The 23,717-nt window shown below is 32.4% G+C and overlaps 1 protein-coding gene across 6 annotated transcripts in view; it reads right to left on the bottom strand.

Moving 5' to 3' along the window:
• LOC113518577 (septin-7) overlaps positions 1 to 23,717 on the bottom strand; it is a 40,753-nt gene that overhangs the window by 3,728 nt on the left and 13,308 nt on the right. For 4 of the 6 annotated variants that reach the window (XM_052902890.1, XM_052902874.1, XM_052902879.1 and 1 more), the window contains exons 2-9: positions 11,786 to 12,124; positions 10,676 to 10,835; positions 9,337 to 9,547; positions 8,890 to 9,145; positions 7,547 to 7,742; positions 6,654 to 6,822; positions 1,716 to 1,794; positions 350 to 570 (exon numbers count right to left, since the gene is read on the bottom strand). In XM_052902890.1, coding sequence (XP_052758850.1) covers positions 350 to 570; positions 1,716 to 1,794; positions 6,654 to 6,822; positions 7,547 to 7,742; positions 8,890 to 9,145; positions 9,337 to 9,547; positions 10,676 to 10,835; positions 11,786 to 12,124 — 1,631 coding nt within the window. Of the gene's footprint in view, positions 1 to 349; positions 571 to 1,715; positions 1,795 to 6,653; positions 6,823 to 7,546; positions 7,743 to 8,889; positions 9,146 to 9,336; positions 9,548 to 10,675; positions 10,836 to 11,785; positions 12,125 to 15,152; positions 15,260 to 22,308; positions 22,826 to 23,717 lie in introns of those variants that run through there. The other 2 variants (XM_052902887.1, XM_052902893.1) reach the window with 2 other exon arrangements.

The following is a 23,717-nucleotide window of genomic DNA, read 5'->3' as shown; positions in this document are numbered from 1 at the left end:
CAAGAAACAATTTCAATTTCAAAAAACAAGTATAATAAAAATAGACACTACCTCCTTACTGTTGGCCTCGAACAAGAGAGTCGCAAGTCGTCGAGCGAGCGGTCAAGTCTCGTGTAAGCAGGCAGCACGCGCAGCGAGCAGCAAGATACAATTCCAATTTCAAAAAGCAAGTATAATAAAAATAGACACTACCTCCTTACTGTTGGCCTCGAACAAGAGGGGTCGCAGGTCGTCGAGCGAGCGGTCAAGTGTCGTGTAGGCAGGCGGCGCGCACGGCGAGCAGCAAGAAACTATTCCAATTTCAAAGTTTTAAAAAGCAAGTTCCAATTTCAAAAAACTAGGTACTGACTCCTTGCTATTGGCCTCGAGCGAGCGGCGGCGCAGGTCGTCGAGCGAGAGGCCAGTCTCGCGCTCCCAGGCGGCGCGCTCGGCGAGCAGCGCGCGCTGGCGCTCCTCGAGCTCGCGCGCCTGCGCCTCGAGCGCGCGCCGCGTGGCCTCGTGCCGCCGCGCCAGCTCCGCCTCCGACTCCTTCAGCTTGGCACGCTTCTCGCGGACCTTCATCTCGAACACCTGCCACATATTTACGTACCTACATAGTACATTTCTACATAGTAAAAAGTCACTCGCTCGCGTGTTTTTAAAACACACAACGGATTTTGATATGGGTTTCACTGTCAATTAGACATTTTCTACCAAAAGTATGTTTCATCAGTATGTTATTCCAATTTGTAACCGTGCGAAGCCACGGTTGAGTGCTAATATTCTTATTATATTATATTCTAATAGCACCATACGATTGACGTTCTAACATTAAAAATATGAAAGTTTGTAAATACATTTGGTACTCAACCACGCCTTAATAGCCGAATGGACTGGAATAAAAACAAATTATACACAGACAGAACATACACTTAAGGCATAATTTATCTCAATTCACATGGACAAAACTGCGGGGTACTACTAATGTTATGTTTTGTAAATATGGGTACTCAATTATTTTTTTACTCAATTGAACACATTTTACGAAAAATATATGCAAAAGGCGACCTGAACACTATACAACATTCTCTGTCAAATAAAAATATAAGGTGTAAAGCTATGAGGTAAAGCTGATATCCTTATAAACGTCCAAATACTTCAGATCCAACAAAACAAATTAATACAAATAAAACACGCTGTTTTACCAAACATTATGATCGGTTGCATTGGATTTGGTTTAATTTAAAACTATCATTTTTAAAATAAATTAGTTTTTTGCCAGCTACTTCATTCACAAGACAACCAATGTAATAACCAATCTAGATAGCGTGTCAAAATAAACGATATTTTTAAGTTAATACAACAGTGTAACCCGCATTCATTTTGGTGTAGCAGTTATTGTATGATGTCAGAAAAAACATCTGTGAGTTTTTCCGGCATCATGCAAACTTTTTTAAAATTAAAGTAATTTAAATTAAATTTAAATGCAGACAAAATAAAAAAAAACTTTTTGGCGTCAATTGTTCCTGTTTAAACCTCTTATCTCAATTTTAAATATCTTTCATGTGCAGACAGTCAATTTCATTATATTAGTAAAATCAGAAAGTATATTCATTTGAATAAATTCTAGGAATTTCTTTTGAAATATTCAACAATATTCAACTAATTTGAAATAGCAACAATATTCAACTTTACATAAATAAGTGGTACTATCCTCTGTTAGCTTGCAAACTCACCTGTTCCATCTCGCTTTCCATCTTCTTCATCTTAAGATCATGTTCTCTCTTTTCCTCTTCCATTTGTGCCAAAGGATTCCTGAGAACAAATATCGGTCCTTGAATATGACAATATCCTACCTCATTTGTTACATAACATACTATATACAACATCACAAAAAACATCATATGAAAATCATCTGCACAATTTTTTCAACATATCTTTAACAGAGAATATAATTTTCGATTAACTTTACATACAGTCTCAAATATTTTCTAAACAAGTTTTAAAATAAGAACGGAATGTAGAAAATGACTTCTACAGAATTTTCAGTTTATTTCTTTTTTTTTTTGGTCAACTATGTATTTAATGAAAAAAGAAGTACATAGGTAATTTTTCGTATTTATTAAGAAGATATTGCACATAACTAGATTAGTATTTTAATATTTAATAAATTTAATTAAATAATAATTGAAATTGCTAAAGCTTATAATACTGAAAATATACCTACATATGCATCTAAAATTAATCACATTCAAATAGCAAGCCATTCTTTAAATTTAAAAAATATCTTTTCTAATTTATGTACAATGAAGAGAAAAACATGCAAGTATAACCAATACACATCTAAATATTCACTCTATCTCTCCATTTCTTTATAATACATTTGCCTTCAAGTCCCAGGTAATAAAGTGATTATCCACAATGATAACATGTAAGAAAACAACTAAACAGCCAACCACTCGATATTAATTGACTATCTCGTTGCCTTATTACTTTTTGTTGCTGCGGACACGTCCTTTACATGTGGTCAAACATGCACATTGCAATATCGTTAATTTGCATCATATTGATGTATGGTGAATAAAAAAGTAACTTTTCATTATTTATGAATATAGGTAGATGCTACAATTTAATTTTAAAATTAAAAAATAAAAATATTATAACATAAATGTAATCATTATCATTTCCGATTGATTTATTACATTCATTATCACATAGTGTGATAATGAGTACTGTCAATAATTTCATGCAGAATTTGGGGTCAGCGGGGACCGACGAAGTGACTAGAGAACATAACATATTAAACGATGCACTATGTTGCTCTATCAAACCGCCAAAACCTTCTGCAAGTTTGAGCGCCCTTTATATTCAACCGAATTCAAAAAATAGATTCTAAGTTAAATTAATTTCTCGATTCTCAGTTCAATTTTTCGCCAATACTGCAGGTCAATATGATTAATGTTTTTTTCAACAGAAAGGGATTTTACTCTCGTGTTACTTTCAAACTATTCCTATCCTAATTGAAGTCGGTTGTTTGAGCCAAAATCTTAAATTATACCACATTCAAATGTATATTAATATTAAATAGTACTTTCAAATGATGACGTATTAGCGTTATTGCCATAATTCAAGTCGGTACGCGCCAACCCTGAACGTTTAATCGCAAATATAATATAGCTTCAAAATCTTATCAGCAAAGTAAAATACTGTCGCAAAAGTACCATCAAATTTATCGTCATTTTATTACTTATTTGTCGTACGATAGTGACTGAAGTGATGATATCATAGTTAATACCTACAAACAATTAACAAACGAAATAAAATTATAAAAAAAAATATATTTGCACTTATCTAATAATATTATCGAGTTTTATGGTATAGCAAACTTTATAATGAAATTGAATGAAAACGGTTGTAGACTGTAAAAAATCTAATTTGTTGATCGTTTAACATTTGCAAGTTGCAATTAAGCTCCGTACCGGCTACAACATATATACCAATAAGACCGTGCTACCTCACATGTCAAAAAGACCCCGTTCCAAACTGCTAAACCCACTAAATCAGATCGCTTTATACCCGTATACAACACATACAAGCATTATACTCTTTCGGTACCCACTGAATAGCGTGCAGCTTGCACTCAAAATATTTTACTTAAATTGTATCGCGTACGTGTTCATTCGTACGCTACTGTATTCATTCCATTATAGATTACCTGCAGACAAACACTCAGCATAGTGGGCGTTCCACGATACTAATCCATACAGAGAACTTTTGCGTGCGTCATGTTTAGGTTACGGTCATATTATGCAAGTGCTATGACAATGCAGTGGGTAGAGAGCTTAAATATTATCTTTCTTTACTATAATATTAAATGTATTATTATTTATGTAACACAAACACATAAAGTTATTAAAATATAAAAATAATAATTATTAGGTTTTCGTATAAAGGCTCTTCCTATATTTATATAGAGCCCAAAAATTTTTTTTAAATTGTTTTTACTTCAGTCAATATCTATACATGTTTGTTGAATTTCCTAGATAATCATTAGGTGATCAATGGACTCTCGACTCGGCAATATTAATAATACTTTTTATTTATCAATAAGCAGTAACCAAAGACGAACAGCTTTTTACAAAAGTGGACGTTACAAGAAGCAGATCTTGTGCTATATATACACAATGAACAGTGTAGGATGGCACTATGTAGTGTAACAGTAAATATGTACGCGACAGAACTTACCACACGGTCATGAAACTGTTCATCAGTCCTTGCGGGCACAAACTGAACACGAACACAACCAGAGTTAACGTACAACGCGCGGCTGTGCTCGCCCATTACTCGACAGTGGCATGATTAACTTATATAAACGTGAATTTTCAGATCAGATAAATAGATTTACTAATACAATTAATTTTATTTGATGCTATTAAAGTAAAACAAAATAATCTATAATAAAAATAATAAATATGCATATAATAGGGTTAAAATATACCAGTCTAGTTATTAGTTATGGATTAAATTAATATTGGCTACCAAATACGCTTAATGTAGTTTAATTACAATATATTATTCAATTATAAATTCAATAATATACAATGAAAATCCATTAATAGTAAAAAATTTGCAATAAACTAACATATTTTATATACAGAACCATCATGATTTTTTTTTTATATGAGAAACAAGCAGACCTATGCTCCCACCTGATGGTAAATGTTCACCAAATCTATGAATCAGCAAACTACATAGAGTACCACATTTGAAAATTAAATCGCAGTACTCATAAAATTTTATGTTGTATCCAACTTTCCAACAAAAATACAGCATGGAAGTTAACTGCTTGCTGTAAATAGGTATGTATTAAGGTATTATGCTCGCATATCTAAAAAAAAACCCTTAATTTGGTTATAACATAAATAAAAATCCTATTGTTAGTACTTTCCAATCATTATATCAAAATAAAAGTCAAATGTATACTTCGTGCAGTTGTTTACAACAACAGTCTCATTAAAAAAAACTATTTTAAATTCAAGCCAGTGAACACATCCAATTGTGCGACGATGTGTGACACACGCACACTGTAGTATGTAATCGTTTATAAAACATGTGAAAGATGTCTGAGAAACCGTTAATAATGCCACTGTAAAAGCAAATCATTATGATAAATGATATTTGTCATGGATATTTTTAAATGACCACTTAAAACAGTTTACTATAGAAGTACTCATATCAACGAATACAAAGCGATGTTTGATATTAATGTAGTTTTAAAAATGATCCATGAGAAATTAGGTGACAACGTTAACAAAGAGTATTCCATTTCTGCATGCCCAAGCACAGAACATTCAAGTAATTAAAGAATGTTTTATGCAACTATTCGATATAATAATTTATCTAAAATAATAAAACAAAACAAATACTCTGTAGCAACTGCAACAGTACATGAAAATATCGACAGTAGAAGGTGACCAGACATGCAGCAATGTACACTAAGGCATATAATATGTTAGATACAGGTTATTTCAATATCAGTAATAGATTAGCAAGTTTGTAAGTCTGGTCACCTTAAATGTGGTGACGGCAGTTTAATAAATAAAAAGTTAATTTGTAAATATCAATTATACCAACCCTGTCTATTTTGGTTGTTATTACTAACCATGCCTATTTCAGATTCAGTTAGAGAAAAGATCTGACATAATAAACAGTAGACGAAATTTTCAAGATTAATGAAATTAAACATAAAATATATAAATACGCTAGTATAAGTAAGTAGTATATAAAAGAGCAGAGATATTAATTGGTAGTATCAAAAGGCTAACCAACTTTTATACTGTCTTAAAAAAGGAGAAGGTTATCAATTAGATTGTTTGCATTTTCATGTTAAAACTGTAGAAAAATGTGATCTGTTAATTATCAACTCATATTAACACCATTAAAGTCATTATACACGGCGAACTAGGAAAGTTATTTGCTTAATGACGACAATTAAGGTCCCATTAAATGTAACTAATTCGAGGCTAAATAAACTGGGTCGCTGTTTAATATCTTTAGTCTAAGACATCCTACCTATATATGATCTTTAAATATTTATTTCAAGATTATAGTTCCATGTAATTTCTTATAAAAAAAAATTAAGTTATCAGACAAAAATATGTAATATTTTTTACATCTGTAAAGTACCATTAAAGTAATATTACACTAAATTTGGGTCGATAACCTACACAAACCTTAATTACGCGATAAGGGAGATGTTTCAATAGTCACAAATACATATTTAGTTGTACGCATTATAAAATTTTAGTAGCGGAATTTGTTACTTCCACTTCCCGCGGAAATTTTCAGTAATAATTTATTTAAAATACGCTTTCACAGTATAGAGAGTATAAGCCGACATTTTTATTTTCATTACAATTTTAATTCAAGCTAGATCATTTATCTAATGCCACCGTAATCCTACGATTACCAGAAGATGCGCCGAGCACCCCACTTCCAGCACCAATAATAAAGTCATTGAATCAATTTTCAAGAATACAGTTTACCTAAATTAATCCTAATAATCTTAAATTATTTGAAGTATATTCCTATTCATGAAATTTGGACCACAAAGTTGATCAGCCTTTCACCTGTACACATAAATTAAAATAAATGTATTAAGATGTGTTACATACTTGTTAGAGTTAATCCTATGCGGCTTGCCATCGTGAGAGAGGCCGGCGAGCTTACGGCAGCGATAGTTCTCGTAGTGTACCGAGCTCGTGACGTCTTTAAGGTCCTGAAGGTGAGTCCGAATCACCATATTGCGCAGAGCCAAGAAATCACAGTGCTCTAGATTTTCCACTGTAAATTAATTTCATTGAAATTACTATGGTTATTATTATGAGTAAATATTTTTAACTAAAAAATATATATTTTAGGCTATCAAATCTACAATATTCTTATTTTTAGATCAATTAAAAAAACTGATTAGATTAAAAATATTAACTATTAAAAAATAGAGGTTTTTATATAATTAAAATATATTTAAATTATATTAAAAAAAAATTCAAGACATTCACGATATTGCCTAAAATTTTTAATACTAGTGGTTAGTTCAAAAATATAATTATTATTTGTATGCGCAAAAGAAATATGTAATGTTCCTTTTAGCATTAGTGAATGTTTATAACAGAAATTTGTGACAAGTAAAAATAATTTATTTTACTTAAAATGTTAATGATATTATATTATATATAAAATAGATTTAGTGTATATTGAACTAGCAGATTGGTTCCGCGTGGACTTTTGTGTTTGCGCGGAAAATTTTCTACCAATATGAATTAAGTTTTTAAAAAAATTGTGCAGTATATTTCCCAGACAATTATTTCCAAGCGACTTTTTTCCACACACGTAGGTATGTATAAATAACTAACTATATTCGAGTTGTTTTCTTTCCACGGTGAATATAATTTCATACATACTTACGAAATACTTGGGTATTAATTCTTAAAAACAAAATAGGCTGGCTCGTTTATTTTACACCTTACAATATGTATTCATATGCTAACAAAAAGTTAAAACGTACCCTCCGCGATGCCCCAAGGGTATTTCCTGCCGCGAATGCGGCGTCCGTCTTGCTCTATGACGGTGTTAGCGCCAACGACGGCGAAGGGAACGCGCGATCGAATAGCCCGCGTCGCGTCCGCCGCCTCGCCCTCCTCACCGCTGCTCTCAGGGAAATCGTAGATCTTGATCTTGTGTTGCGCGATTTCTTTCATTATCTAAAATGTTAGAATAAACATGCATATTAAAATGTAAAACCTCATGATTGTCATTGTTAATTGGTTTTTAATTCTACAAAATAATATTATGAATTATTCAATAAATTATTAACCCTTTGCATAATGGTGGAAATTTCCATCATAACATTGAATGCCCAAAAATTATATAAAAGAACAAGTTCACTTTAAGTTGATCGTGTCTGGATACTTTTTAATGTCCAATGCAGAAAAAAAGAACATAGCTGTCAAATTTATTGTTTAACCATTTTTCCTTTAATTTTGAATATCACCTTCGTTTATTTCACCAATAAAAAAAGATCAAATCAGACAAAGAAGGGTTAAAAGATCAGAAAAATAGTAATACCTACATCTAAATGTATAGTTTATTTTGACACAATTGCATGCATTAGGATCCCGGATATTTAAACTCATCATAGCATTGGTTAATAGGTAATCGTGGAAATGCAGTAAGCATTAAAATCATTAACACATACCTATTCATATTTATAAAAATATTAGTATATAAATATGGATATTTCCTATATTTTCAATTAAAAATTAATTTAGTTTAATGCGCCTCACGTATTAATAAATTAATTTGATAACTGAAATGATTTTCAAGCGCTTATTGTCTACTGCTGTAAATATACGTCCTTCATAGACCGCTACAGTCATTTCAAATTAGAACTTAACTCACCTAAGTTTTAACTCTGTGAAAAGCGCTCACTTGTTCTTTTCACTCTGCATTATGTATTACTTATTTCTAACCGTGACTTCGTCCACATGGCCCATATAGAAATTAGCCTACGCCTTTCATCCTGCATACTATGTGTATGCCAATTATTATATTATAAATAATATAAGTATAGTTATTATAGAAGTATAGCAATTGCATGAACCATTATGGCGCCAAATGGTAATAAATAACAAACTCACTAACACTATTAATAAGGACAGACACGAATATAAAAAATACAATTTGACAAAAGATAAGTTTGGCAATCCAAAGAGGTAATGCTGCCAGTATCTTGGGTACGCTGCCTCGGTGTGGTGCGTTGGGGGATTACTTATAATTAGTATTAGTATTTAAGGGATTTTATATTAACTATAATTAAAAAAAAATGAAAAAAAAATTTGACATAACTACCTGTTCTTTGAAGTCCTTGCATTCTTCAGGTGTCATGGTGTCAGCTTTCGCTATGACGGGAATGATGTTGACTTTATCGCCGAGCCGTTGCATAAATTCCACATCAAGCGGCTTCAGTCCGTGTCCGCTGGGTGCGATGAAGTATAGGCAGCAGTGGACACGGGTGTCGGGCGGCGCCGCCTTACGAGTCACGCGGGACTCCGCATTCAGGAACTCTTCGTATTTAGACTCCACAAAATCTATGATGGGCTGCCAGCTGAAACAGTTAATTATATTTAACATTCCATTATAAAAATCTCCACAGTATTATAGAAAAGGTTTTAAAACAGTGATATTATGAATAAACTTGACAATTAAACTGTCAAAATTGTATCACCCTACTTTACTCAACTCGACAGAGCGAGAACTAAATTGTATCGCTTGAAAGAGTTTGAAAAGTAAACATACCAATTACTATTATCAACGGCATCACCAAATCCGGGCGTGTCGACGATGGTTAACGTGAGGTTGACACCGTTCTCCTTGAGCAAAACAACGCTGGTTTCCACGCCTACCGTTTTCTTCACCCGCAGCGATGGTCCTGGGTGCTTATCTTTGTCATACACGTCCGTTAGGAACAAAGAGTTTATTAACGTCGACTTGCCGAGCCCTGTTTCACCTGTAATAATATTTGTAACATTTATATTAACTTATTTACTCCTTAACTCATAATTCGTTTTATTCAAACTTTTGAGAAATCTTAGACACACATGGGAGAATTCTTGTGTAAATTTTTATATTAACAATTCAATTTAAACCATGCGTTGTTTGTCAGTCAGTAATGAGTTTTATATGAAATAGATTAATTCTGATCTTTGAAACTCTACTACTGAGGATTGAAACTTTAGTCATCTATGGATATGGTTATATCCCTACATAATAACTCCTAAACCAGGGATGTTTATTATGTGTATGAGTAGTTGTATAATAATAGCGTACCTGCGTAAGTCAGTAGGTACTCTTCATATTATCATAATTATTATTCAAAGCAGATGGTCATTCCGCATTGCAGTATGGCAAATGCATTGCAAGTTAATTACATAAATATGACACTCAATAGAAATAAATCTGTACCTATCTATAAAAGAACTAATCCTCGCTCCACATCGCTGTCATTTTGTTAATACCAGGAATTTAAAAGACATTTAAGTTGGCCACCTATTTTTTTTTTCAACAATCAAAAGCGAGTTATGTAATAAATTTACAAGTTACAAAAGCTATTATTTTTCTAATACTATGAAGTATTTTTTCTATTAGTTTATAAAAATAATTACTCTATCTTAACTATTACTATGATGTTTTATAGATCCTACATGAGTAGGATCTATAAAATATTTACTTTTATGAAAAAGTAAATGTTTATATAGCTGTATGGATGTTTGTTGCTTAAACAGCTGAACGGATCTTAATGAAATTTGAAACAAGGTTAAACCATATCCTAGATTTGTTAATCTGACATATAAGATATAGATTAATATAATTATTACACCTAGTACATCATAAATTCATAATATTATGCAGGCATAATAGTGATTTAGTTTGTATAACCAAGAAATAACACATTAATTTTAATGGTTTAAAATTCTACTAAGGTATATATAAATATGAATGTGTAAAGAAATTTGATACATGGGTAGGTTATATCCAAAATTAACACATAGGATATTTTAAATAATAATTCAAGGGGGCAAAATCGCAGTAAACAGCTAATAATTAAATAAATAAAAAAAAATTATATTGAACTTACCTACTACCATTAATGTAAATTCAAATCCTTTTTTTACTGCTTTCCTGTACACCTGGTTTGGGAGATTTGCAAATCCAACGTATCCGTCTAATTCTTTGGTTTTTGGCTTTTCTAACTTAGGTAAATCTGGTTTTGGCGCAACTGGTGGGTGCTCTGGTTTCTATAATTATAAAAATAAATTCTCAGCAAAAGTATGCAACAGTTCTAAATATTTAATTAACCTAAAATAAAATTGCTGCTTTGTTTGCACTAAGTCATTGTTCGGAGTCATTTGTGTCATGAGAGAAATCTCTTTATTGTTGTTGAAAGTATCCGGTGAGGCATTCCATTCAATTATATTGGATAATTTAAGCATATAGTATTTTTTAAAATATTACGGTATAATTTAAATATTATATACAAATACGTGCAATATATTTAAAAAACGTGTTAAGAAATTAAGTATTATCATCATCATCTTAGCCATTATCTGACCACTGCTAAACATAGGCCTCCCCCATAAATTGCTACAAGAAACGGTTCTGAGCCATATGCATCCACAGACTCCAGCAATACATTTGAGGTCACCCATCTAGTGGGGGATTGTCTTACATTGCATTTGCCCGTACAAAGTCTTCACAATCGGTTGTCGGTTCTTTGAGCTATGTGACCAGCCCATTACCACTTCAATTTGCTAATCATTCATTCATGACTTTGATTCTTTTGCAGATATCCTCATTTCAGATTCGAAAATGTCATTTCACGATCATTAAAAAGTAAACTGACTACTGTTATATGTTTTACTTTCGCAATATATACATAACTTGCAGTTAAAAATTCGGCAAGTCTTAACCGGTTATGAATTTTGATTGTGCCTTAATACAAAAATTGATAAATTGGCATCAGCGTTTAAATAAAAGCTTCATTAAAACTACACCCAAATGCTAATCCCTTGCGCGTTGCTATCGAAATATATTTATTTTTGTCACATTCTAATCAACTTTAGGACTTTGTTTATAGTCATACATTATGTGAGTCTAATTATTGGTGATCGATGAATTTAATATTGTACGAACCAATCAATAACTAAAATAAATTTTTAAATATACCATTTGCTAGACCAATAAGTACCTTCATAATGTTTTCAGTACTCCTAAGTGGAACAGGTCCTGAGGGTGGCGCCGTGGTTGGCACCGGTGGAGCTGGAGTCGACGGGGGTGCAGAATTTGAAAGTTTCGGTGTATCAACTGACACGCTGTTGCTGAGTTTGGTGGGGAGCGCTGTGCCGTTAGCTTCGTGATGATTACTGTCATACGAGTCCGGGAGTGTAGCGGAGCGTTTCGCCAGGGCATCCTTGAGTGCGGTGGGCGCGATAGGAGGCGCTGGCGGTGCGCCGCTGGGCGGGCCCGTCGCGCTTACGCCACCGCTCACCGAATCCGACTTGAAGAACAGCTCTCGTTTACTTTGTAACTGGAAACAATGAGTAACAATTTAAATATGTCACACATTGGTTCAAATAAGTCGTATCGGTTGACATTTCTGTGAAACTTTATTGTATTACAAATGGAACGAACATTTCGATTCGTAATTGTTTTAACAATATTGGTAACATGAAACCATATTAGCACTAAGTACATAAGAGTACATCACAAAATTACGATTAATGTCATCATAACCACAACACCTAATAATGTTTACGGGCCCCAATATAGAGCAACACCATTATGATTAATTACTTTGTTACTTTTTTAGGCAGGAAGATAATACTGATTTCATTATAAATAGTTGTGCTGAGCAATTAAGAACAAATAACGTAAACTAAAAAAATAAATATAAAATGAGTCTAAACATTTTTAAAATATCGTCAACATCCCCTGGGTATTAAGTGTTCATGGACTGTAACCACTTCTCTTCACATAGACCTTGGTTACTCTCTATAAATAAAATAAATGAATAAAATCTATAAATAAATTAATAACAAGTTTACTAATAATGGTCGCAACTATGACACTCGTCACTAAGTAAACAACTTAAATGCCTAAGACTTTAAATTGCCTTTGAGCTAAGCCTTCGAGGCTCTGAGAACTGTAATATAACGTGATGTGTATTATGAATCGGTCTAGCCGGCTTTGAGTGCAGATGACTCACCTACTTATACCAAGGTAACGTTTCTCGAGTTTCTAAGTAATACTGTATTATTATTCGTTGTATCTAACAAATTAGATAAAACAACATATGTATATAACGTTTTCTAATAAAGAAAATAATTTAAATTATATTTTGTTGACATACTTCATGAATTAAGTATAAACTATTATTACATATAGCTATTATGATATTTAAGAAACGCATAACAGCATCAAAATATGAATAATAAAATTATTCATACTTAATTAAACATAAAATATACAAGCAGGTACATTTTTTAGATTATTTTTTTTCATGATTCTATTTTTTTTTTCGCTTAAAAAAATGTTCAAAGAGGTAAATACAAATCGTTACAAGGTAAACACTGTCCATATCGACAGCTTCTACATTGTAAGATATCGAATTATCGACATGATACGATACGCATCATGTGAGTAATTACTTAAACAGGTAGGTAGATGAGAAGTTGCGAAGAATGAAAGCGGTGAATCACGCGGAACTTGGCCAACATTGCTTTGCAGTAACAACATGTAAATATCATAGAACTTATATCTACTCAACGATATATCCAATAACTATTCACATCAATGAAGCGTGCCAATCAATGGGCAAGATTACGCACCATTAATACAAACCCGCCCTATATTTCAAGTGAATAATAGATAGAAGATATGTACGTGCATCGACGATTGCTATGATGAATATTTCCTGCTCAGATTTCTCCAGTCTATTCAAATGTCAAACAGCCTATAAAGACAATTGATATGAAATTTGACGACGATTTGATAGAATATTCATTGAGCATACATATCATTATGACAACACGATCACACATATCAACATACTATATGAATCGAAAATGTAAAAATCTATAATTATATTTCTTATATCCAGTATTTGTTTTTTAAACCCCGTTACTACTGTAACTTCGTTTATATGAGTTAAAATACTAAGTAGATTTTAATTAAATATATAAATAGAGATAATATGAAATATAAAATCATAGGATATATATAGAATATATATATATAGACTGCCAACGACGGATATTTGGTATGTGACATCAAAACCTAACGCGGACTCCATTTGCGTCTGCATGATTATTTATTATCTTTGTAGGTATTTAATATTTCTCATTTACTTACAAACAATAACTAATAATAATAAATTAGGTCTATCAAAGAGACAATCAAAAACATCATAATTATAATAATAGCACCGGAGTCATATAGTTAGTATGCGCACGCAGATTTATTAAGTGTAACGACCTTATGCGCTTGCGGCGACTGTTCCATCTAATAATATCTTCTCCTAACCAACAATGGATTCGTTTTTATTGCAATTTCTAAATAGCATATAATAAAATAAAAATGTACTTTCTCGCATCCATATGGGAAATAATTTGAAAATATGCTTATTCTGTTTAACAGAATAACCAAAGATTCTCAAATGTTATTCAATTATAATTCTCAAACAAAATTTTATTATTAATAAATGTCAGAAAACATCTAGATGCTACGTAATCATTATAATTAAATGAATAATAATATATACCTACAATCACTCCGTCAAACAGAAAATTACACGAAGTAATACGTCAACAATCAAAGACTACTAATTAGTACTTACTACACGGATCCACCTCACAAGTTAAATATAGGCATGGTTATCGGATTTATTTACATAAAATTGACATAAATTATACACCATTTCTTTTTTAAGAACCAGCCAAGTTGGAGAGTTAAGAAAAGTTTCATTCATGTGGCAACCGCATTAACGCAACAGTTGTAACATCGATATACGGAGCATCACACATATACATTTCGGCATTTCATAAGGCAACATATTAAAAATATAGTACTTCAGTAATCTAACCATTCAAGATGGTCAAAACTACAAAATATCTTGCTCATTATTTATCGATTGGAACTATCAACCAAGGCAATATAAATAGTTTTTCCACCAATCAAGTCGATGAGTGACAAGTCCCAATTGCTCACTGATCGTGTTGTAGGATGCGAGCGAGCACTACCATCCGGCAAGTGTTTACCAGAGCACGGACACTGTAACGTAAATAATGAAAAACAACATCGGAAAGGCATATGTTTGTTTTCAATTAAACAAATATAAACAATCGACAAAATTAATTACGACTGAAGTGAAAAATTAAGAATCTAAAAGTATTACTTGTCTTACCATCCTCCCAATGTTTAATAACGAAATCTTCATGAAACAAAAAAAAATGTTTCGGGAATTCCCATAGAACAATTGAAAATGGACACTACATGGGCAAAGCCAACCAAAGTAGTTTTGCTCTAGTACATAAATATAAATTAAAATAAATACTCACGTTACTTTCAATGTCGCAAAGTTTACGTTTTTTCTTCCTCAAACTAAGTCTACTCTTTAGAGAATTGAACATTTTGCACTCCACTTATGTATAAATATATTTTTATAACACACTAACATACAAGGAAATACATTATAGTGGATCGATAACATATATTGAATTAAAATAATAGTATACCTAATAAAGCAATAAATTAAATCAGCGGCAGCGGAACAAAACAAAAGTGTCAGAGCAACTAACGCAGTCGATTTCCTCAACGGAATGAAGTTTCACGTTAAATTGTTTTTTGCATAACACATAGTCATTAGGTATGACTGTATAGTTATAAAAGTTGACAAAATTATGAGTAATAAGAACCGCTTTAACAAGGATTAAACAAGTCAGAAATAAATTAGTGAGTAAAATAATAAGTACCCACCTATAATAAGATTATTAGTAAAGTTGTTAACACATTCTAGTCTTGAATTGAGAAACCGAAACTATATTCCAAATGGAATAAAAAAATCATTTTTCCTACTCGTACTTAGTAATATTAGAAAATAGCACTAAAACCGTATAAATTCTTAAAAAATCAATGTAAATCAACAAGTAATACACCCACACTGGTAGCAAGCCCTCACTCATTCGTTAGATAATAGCGGTAGTCATTATACGATTGATTGGCTTCGATTGTGACGATGCCCCATTGTCATTTGGGTAAATGTCCAAGCAACATACGTCAATAATAAAACTAGCCGCTCTTAAAATGCATTATGATTTAGTACTTTTTATTCAAAATCAATAAAGCAGTTTTATTTTCATCGTGTAACAGAAGAATTTAAATATAGAAAACAAATTAAAAATGTGATTGTACGGTACTACATACTGAGACAATGACATTCAAATGTAAAGACAAAAGTAGTCACTGGTCGACAGCTCTTAGCTATATCAAAAGCGATAAACATTGAATAAAAAGAAAATAACACTGTCGTATCCACACTACCTAGAACACTCTCAGTTATACAACGCCAACGACGGCGCCAGTGTTCAGAGACGTATACTACCAACATAGCTACCGACGACTTATTGCAAATGACAATGACTCACTGTTACTGTCCTCCTATCTCAATAATGAGCCATATTAATAATAGTGTTTTGTATGTAAACAGATAGAGTTATAATGAATATGCTATAACGCATAAGTAGCACCACTGTTACGATGAAACAGACATTATATTGTTAATTCAAATTATCTATCATATGTAGATAACTGATATAACAACTCATCAACGTGGAGCAGAAATTCTGAAGCTAGAGAAACTAAATTCTCTTTGCGGTTTAGATATGCAAGGAAACAGAAATGTGTTGGTATTTTAATAGATTTTGAGCAAGACGTTGCCTTATGAAGACGGGAATTATTTATGCTCCTTGTATCAAGGACTGCACTGATTTTCTTACCCCTTAGCAAAAATAAAGTGCATAGTGACTGACTGTCACACAAAACTTTTATTTGCTAGTGATAGTCTTTATACAAATGAAGTCTGCGTGGTTATCTGTCCCAGTGGTGTCTCTATCGCCAAGCAGCTCTCTTTACTGTGCTTTAGTTTGATAAGAGGAATATAACATGAGGCAAATGTAATGCTGAGTACAGAGGTAATACAGTATAGTATATTTGAAATTGGCGTAATTTTTTAATTACATAACTTAAACCATTAATTATTATTGTAGAGAACATTTACCATTGTAATATTGTTTCCAAAACAAAATCGTCACTGTATAGTATGTCTACAGGAGTGCACCTGCGCAAGTTGGTTTCTATTATAAATTATGTTTAGAAAGTATTTTAGCATGTAGCTTATATACTTGTATTTTTTTTTACAACTGAGATGGCAAACAAGCATACGGCCCACCTGATGGTAAGTGGTTACCGTAGCCTATAAACACCTGCAATACCAGAGGTATTACGCGTGCGTTGCCGACTCTGAAGAAACCTCTTTACCCGCCTTTTGAAGAACCCCATGCTGTAGTCTCTTGGGAAAGCCTCGGCAGGGAGCTCATTCCACAACCTGAGTGTTCGTGGGAGGAAACACCTCTGAAACCGCGCAGTACGTGACCATTGAGACTGTAGGACATGAGGATGAACTCCCTGTCGATGGCGAGCCGTACGATGGTAGAAAGTGGCTGCGGGCATCATATTGAACAATTCCTCTGAGCACAATCCATTGTACAGGCGGTAGAACACGCAGAGTGAGGCAAAATCTCTCCTAAGATTTAAGAGTTCGATACCGCCTGTGAGCCTGGGATCATCGACAATTCTCATAGCTCGTCATTGCAACGAGTCGAAAGGTTCAAGCTGGTATTTAGGTGCTCCGGCCCATAAGTAACAGCAATACTCCATGTGGGGCCGGATTTGCGATTTGTACAGCATTAATCGCTGATCCGGCGTGAAGTATTGCTTCGCTCTATTGAGCACACCGAGTTTTTTAGATGCCAGCTTCACCTTACCTTCGAGGTGGTCACGGAACTGTACATCACTAGAAACGTCGACACCAAGGATCCCAATGCTTTTAGAGATGGTAAGAGACGTGCCTTGGAACTGTGGAGCCACAGCAAATGGGGTTTTCTTAGCGGTGAACGCACAAGCTTGTTCTTAGCGAGGTTAAACTGGACTAAAATTGTATACAAAGTTTCTAAAAGTTAAATTTCTGAAACAATCTCCTTCATAAATGTAGATATACATTGTACTTATGAAAAAAGACTGACTAGTATAGCTATAAGTACTTCTTCCTACTAATCCTTGCCACTCCTATTAAATTGCATAATTATTAACTTACATTTTTTTATTAATAGTACTAATGAACATGAAAGTATCTTATTATTAATAAGATATTTTCAATAAAATTTGACATACACGTAATATTAAGCACGAAGTAGAAGAACGTGGGCTAGTTTTTATTCTGGACAATCAATATAACCCGGACCCCAGCTACGCTGATGAAATCTTGGGATCAATTAGCATTTACTATGTATACATATGAAAGTAAATCTCTGTGTTACATATGTTATGGCAAGTCTAATAGATAAGTCTAATATATGTATAACACATTTCGATAAAATTTAGACGACTGTAAGCTCAGGATGAACTTGTATACTTGTATAAAATTTATTGAAAAATTAATGATAAAAAATCTTGAAATACATTCAATAAAATTTAAATTAAATATTAGCGTTATCTTCTAAATTTTGTACTTTTTTATATTTAACAGCCGTTAATTGTCCACTACTGAGCATAGGCCTATCTCATAAATGGAGTTTTGCCACACTTGGCAAGCGAGTTGGAAACCCCAATTAGACTTTCGCGATGTTTTAAGAAAGGTGCTACTGCCCATCCCACGAACATAAAGTTTACTTAGTTGCCCCTTACGACACCCACGGGAAAGGAATGGATGACCGGTTCATTCTATGCCCAAACCACACGGCAATACTTTTATATTATAATCATAATAATAATAAATTATTATTAATATATTATAATCATTAGAGATTTCTACAAAGATTTAATACAGAACACAATTCAGATCCTGTTCGGGCCGCAATTAATTAAGAATTTCACTAAATTTACATAAGAACATTAGTACTAGAATTTCAATAAAAGCACATTTTTTTTAAATGTTTACCCTAAGGTTAAGAATCGTGTCGCTGGTCATATCAAACACAATCGTATTAATCATCTTAATATTGGCAAAAAGACTACAATAAATCTTCAGTACGATTGCACAGTTTATCCAAGCCGTTGCACTTATTTGGGTCGTCGACGTCGTCAGTTCATTTACTTTCTCTGAACAATTCGCTTACACACTGCACGTTTTCTCATAATTATAAGACAATATACGATATCATCACTCTCTTTAAGTCTCTCTAAATGATGTATTTAAAATTAATATCACAAACTCAATAATTGTTCAAACAGAATGCTATATTACTATATAGATAACTATTATATAATTTAACGGTTATTCATTACCAGTGCGTTAAGTAAACACTATAATATTCCTAACTTATTATATTGAAATACTTAATAGACGTATCAGAAATATAGCTACTAAGTTGAAAGCAAATGGTCGAGAAATCCACTTTCGATTTTACGCAAAAACTAAACTAATAAATAAATAAAAAAAAGTGATTCATGAGATAGATCTCTATTGACAATCGTGCAGTTATATTTTGTTACGTGCGTTCACACTATCGTTATAATATGCTAGTTAACATAGAATAGAACATAACTTTTTTTTTATTCTTTAGAATGCATTAAGAAGTTAAAGTTACGTGGGTGTTCGGTATTGAATCTGAAAGCGTAGGCAAAACCGGAGTTGAGTTAAATGAAACGAGATCATCCCAGTCTATTCACCTGAGATGATACCTATGCAGTATTTATCTGATACGTTTAGTCTTCAATAAAAAGAAAGAGAACATATATTTCAGATTATGTTCCACAAAAAAACCAATTTCATTGTGGCAAAATCATTTTAAGATTTGAAAATGAAACTACAAAAGCGAATTCAATAAAATTTTTATGGAACCAATCAAAATTTTTTCACGTTTCAGATAAAAAAAATCCAAATTGGTTTAGAACTGACGAAGTTTGTGGTAACATACATAAAATAATACAAGCGAATTGTTAACGTTCTTCTTTTTGAAATCCATTGAAAATTGCAGCACATGTAATCATCATAGCAATACAAATTTTATGTTTATGTTCAGTAAAATAACGCAAAAAATCTCTAATTTGTAATGACAACTGTAAATAAACGCCAAACAAAGATATAAATTAAATACGTCTTGAGTAAAAATAAAACAAATGCAGCAAGCAGATAAAAATGTGAAACAGTTCGGTATGTAGGTGCGTAGATTGATAAACAAGTAGAACATCCGTGTTGCTTGTCTCACTGTCTGAGACAGAGACAAAATTACACAGTCCATGATAAATTAATAATTTTTTAAAGTATGATGTCAACTTACAGTAACTATATGATCACAAATAACCATGAATATGAAAAACAAATATACAAAATAAAGTTGAAGTTGTATTTATTTTATAAATCTATTATCATAATAATAATAAACTTTACGTATAGCTAGATCTACTACGTATACTTAATAAGACTTTTGTGATGAATTTTAAACTTTGACAAGTAATCAAATGAGCCCAGCTTAGTTAGCTGTTAATTGAGTTTCATCAAAATGGAACAGAGCATTCACTGTACTTATTTCACAATCGCATGTTGCATTATTCACGATACTGTACTAAACGAAGCCATTGAAATTAGTTTGAACACCTCAATGAGCATGACTTGCTTATTAATAATTTTGTAACTTGTTAACATCGATTTACTTATATTTACATGTACATAATAGTAAATAACATTTGGTCAAACAAAATTATCTTCGGAGTTATAATACGGTTATATATGTATCTCCATTGTTCAAAGGATTATAAACATAATCATCAACGAATAATTTGATGATCCCAATTAACTGCACTGGCCATGAATTATTTAATTGGGGTCAAATTAATTGTCGCTCAAATTAACATTGCGAAGCTACTCGTGCATAAATGAAAAGATTGTACTACTACTGACATTTAAATACCTTAAGTACTCGTAGTTAATAACATTTTAAAAACCATTTATTCTCACAAAAAAAAAAAGAACAATATTTTCTGTAAATAAAAGAGATATAACTCTTGTGACATTTGTATTATATAAGTTAGACACAAGTCGATACACCAAAATAATTTGGTGCGAGTATTACACTCGATTTGATACATAGATATGGCCATTATATTTCAAGATGGTAATATTAATATTTATCTTTTTATATAACGTACCAATTTTTTTCTGTATACTCGTAGTGACAGAGTAAAAATACCTACAACTTGCCACGACTCCTTTCCTTTTCAGTATCATAAGAGGTAACTAAGGGAACAAATAATAAATACACCAGACAAAAGAAGGATAACTCGAAATGATTTTATAACAATAATTATTTACTCTTATAATGAAACCTTATAAGAAGCTGCCTGCCTGCAGCGTGAAAACAGGTTATATCCTTCTTTTAAGTGAAAAAAACAAATGCCCAGCAGTGGGACATTAATGGATTGTTAAAATAAGCTAATTACTACCGTTAAATAAGTATTCAAAATTACTGACACTATACCCAGCTAAAGAAGTTTTAGGATATATATATACGTTGATCATTGAATATAATGTATCGTAACATTCATGTTTACAATAGGTACAATCTGTGTGTGCTGCACCTATTGTAAGCATCAATGTTGTTAGATGTCTGTTTACATTGCATACTGCAAAATGTAAACAACAATAAACGAATATATATATATGCAGATGACTGATACTTAATAAACAGATCATTGTGGTCTAGTAGTCTACTATCTCGACAGAGTTGAAGTTTCTTAAGAAAAATGTAGACGAAATAGTTTTTACATATATTTAAAATTTGAACTATCTCTCCGGACATAAAAAACATCGATAACATCCCTGACATTGAGTGTTAAGTACTTACATTCACTAAAGCAATATCCCTGTTGTAGTGAATACTACTTCTTTAGGAATTGTAGTTATGAGCTATTTTAATTTTATATATATAAAACTTGTAGATCACAGTACGTGTTTAAAAATCAAGAAAACAATGCATGCTCTGATATTCCCACGCCTATTGAAATTCTAGGATTGTAGAATAAGTTACCTACTTAGTTGTGTAAGCGTGAATGCAATACCTACGGTGTTGCAAGGCTAGAGATTGATATAGGTGTTACTTATAAAAAATGTATCATATATTGCTTTTTAACCCCAGATATTGGCAAATAATAGATAAACTTATAATATTAAAAGTAATAATACATAATAAAGCAATATCAATTGTAACACTAAATAAGATAAATAAAATATACTACGTATAAACAGGTAGGTATTATTCTGTTAACGGTATACAAGCAACCTATATGAGGACAATCTATGTATTGTGGCCACAATGCAGTTCACGATAGTGATGTAAAACGTAAAATCAATAACTTCCTACCGCCACTGCAACTAATAACTCCATCCGTTCATTAACCTTATCTATTTATTGCGCTTCTATTAATATCACATATAATCACCTCGGCTTTCCTTCGTAGTGATAAATTCCTCCAGATATCGCGAGGACTTGTCCATCCAACTTTAGCTTTATCACTGGCGACGTCGCTTACATTACTAGAACATCTAGTTATCTTTGTGTGTACGACTCCGCTATTAAAACCACGATTTGCCATTCTGTTGGCATTCAAACACGACAACAATAGAAGAAAAAAAAACAGACGAAGCTAAATTCTAAGATCACACATTTCACATGTTTCTCAGACACATAACTTTGGTTACTTGCTGAGCATATAAAACATCAAACACTACACATGCACACCGCGTAAACGACATTTACTTCGAACGATGCATTTATGTATAACTACGTCCCCGGATATTGACTTTATTGTAAGAAAAGTAGGTAATAAACAATTAGAACACTATTGGTGTATACGATTCCAATGATAGTTCAAGACAAATAAGCAGTTGTAATATGAAGCACCATTCACGACCGTCAGTTTGAGGTTAAGTTACTGGCGATACCGGCTGCCGGCTGTGTGCGGCGGGGCAGGAAGGCGCGTCGTAAACGAACACACGGGTCGAAAATGTACGGTAACACAATTTATCAGTTACCTCTATCACGTGGTTATTATTAAATTCTTGGTATACATTTATTACAATATAGATACCTAGGTACATAGTTATTTGTACAGAATTTTAACAAGAACCTAATTTATCATAGTAAACTCATAAATCGCTTAAATACTGGTTCCTAATTATAATTAAGTATAGAAAAACAGTGAAAAAAATTACTAGAGGTGAATACTAAACATCGTCATAGTCGTAGAATAGTGACGGATCTTTATATGTAATCTTCGTCAGATCTGTCAGTATTCTACGACTATGACAACATATAGTTGAAAGGTCATAATTACGATTTTTCACATTTGATATATATTTTAAAACATTATTTGATCCTATCTTAAAATAGTGTATTGGTTATAAAAGCAACTTGTGTGAACAAGTCTCCTCCAAGTCAGGTACGAGTTAATTATGGATATATCTACGTATAGACGTAAAAGGATCCAGCTCGTCACACTTATGGGCACCAGACACACAAAAGCAAGGGCCGGTCGGAGTCGCATTCGTTCCAAATAAGACAAACCATAAAAGGAAGGGAAAACTCGAACATAATACGATTGCATAAAAGACGAAAATTGATCGTTGCCCGAGTGCGGTTAGCTTTTTGTAAACAATGCGAGAAAAGAACGTGCCCTGACCGCTTTTGCCAGTTGAAACTTGAAGCAATACTTATGTTTTAAAAAAATTCAACTTACAATTAAACACTTAAGTAAACAATCAGACAAAAACAATTCAAAGAACGACAAGATTTAGTAAAATCAGGTTTAATAATTTATAAAATAAGAGTAGTGAAATTCATTGTTATACG

This window comes from Galleria mellonella, unplaced genomic scaffold (genome assembly GCF_026898425.1).
Source record: "Galleria mellonella isolate WM207_F2 unplaced genomic scaffold, CSIRO_AGI_GalMel_v1 utg132, whole genome shotgun sequence".
Taxonomy (NCBI): domain Eukaryota; kingdom Metazoa; phylum Arthropoda; class Insecta; order Lepidoptera; family Pyralidae; genus Galleria; species Galleria mellonella.
The sequence above is the reverse complement of the archived record's forward strand: the minus strand, read 5'-3'. Positions and strand labels throughout refer to the sequence as shown.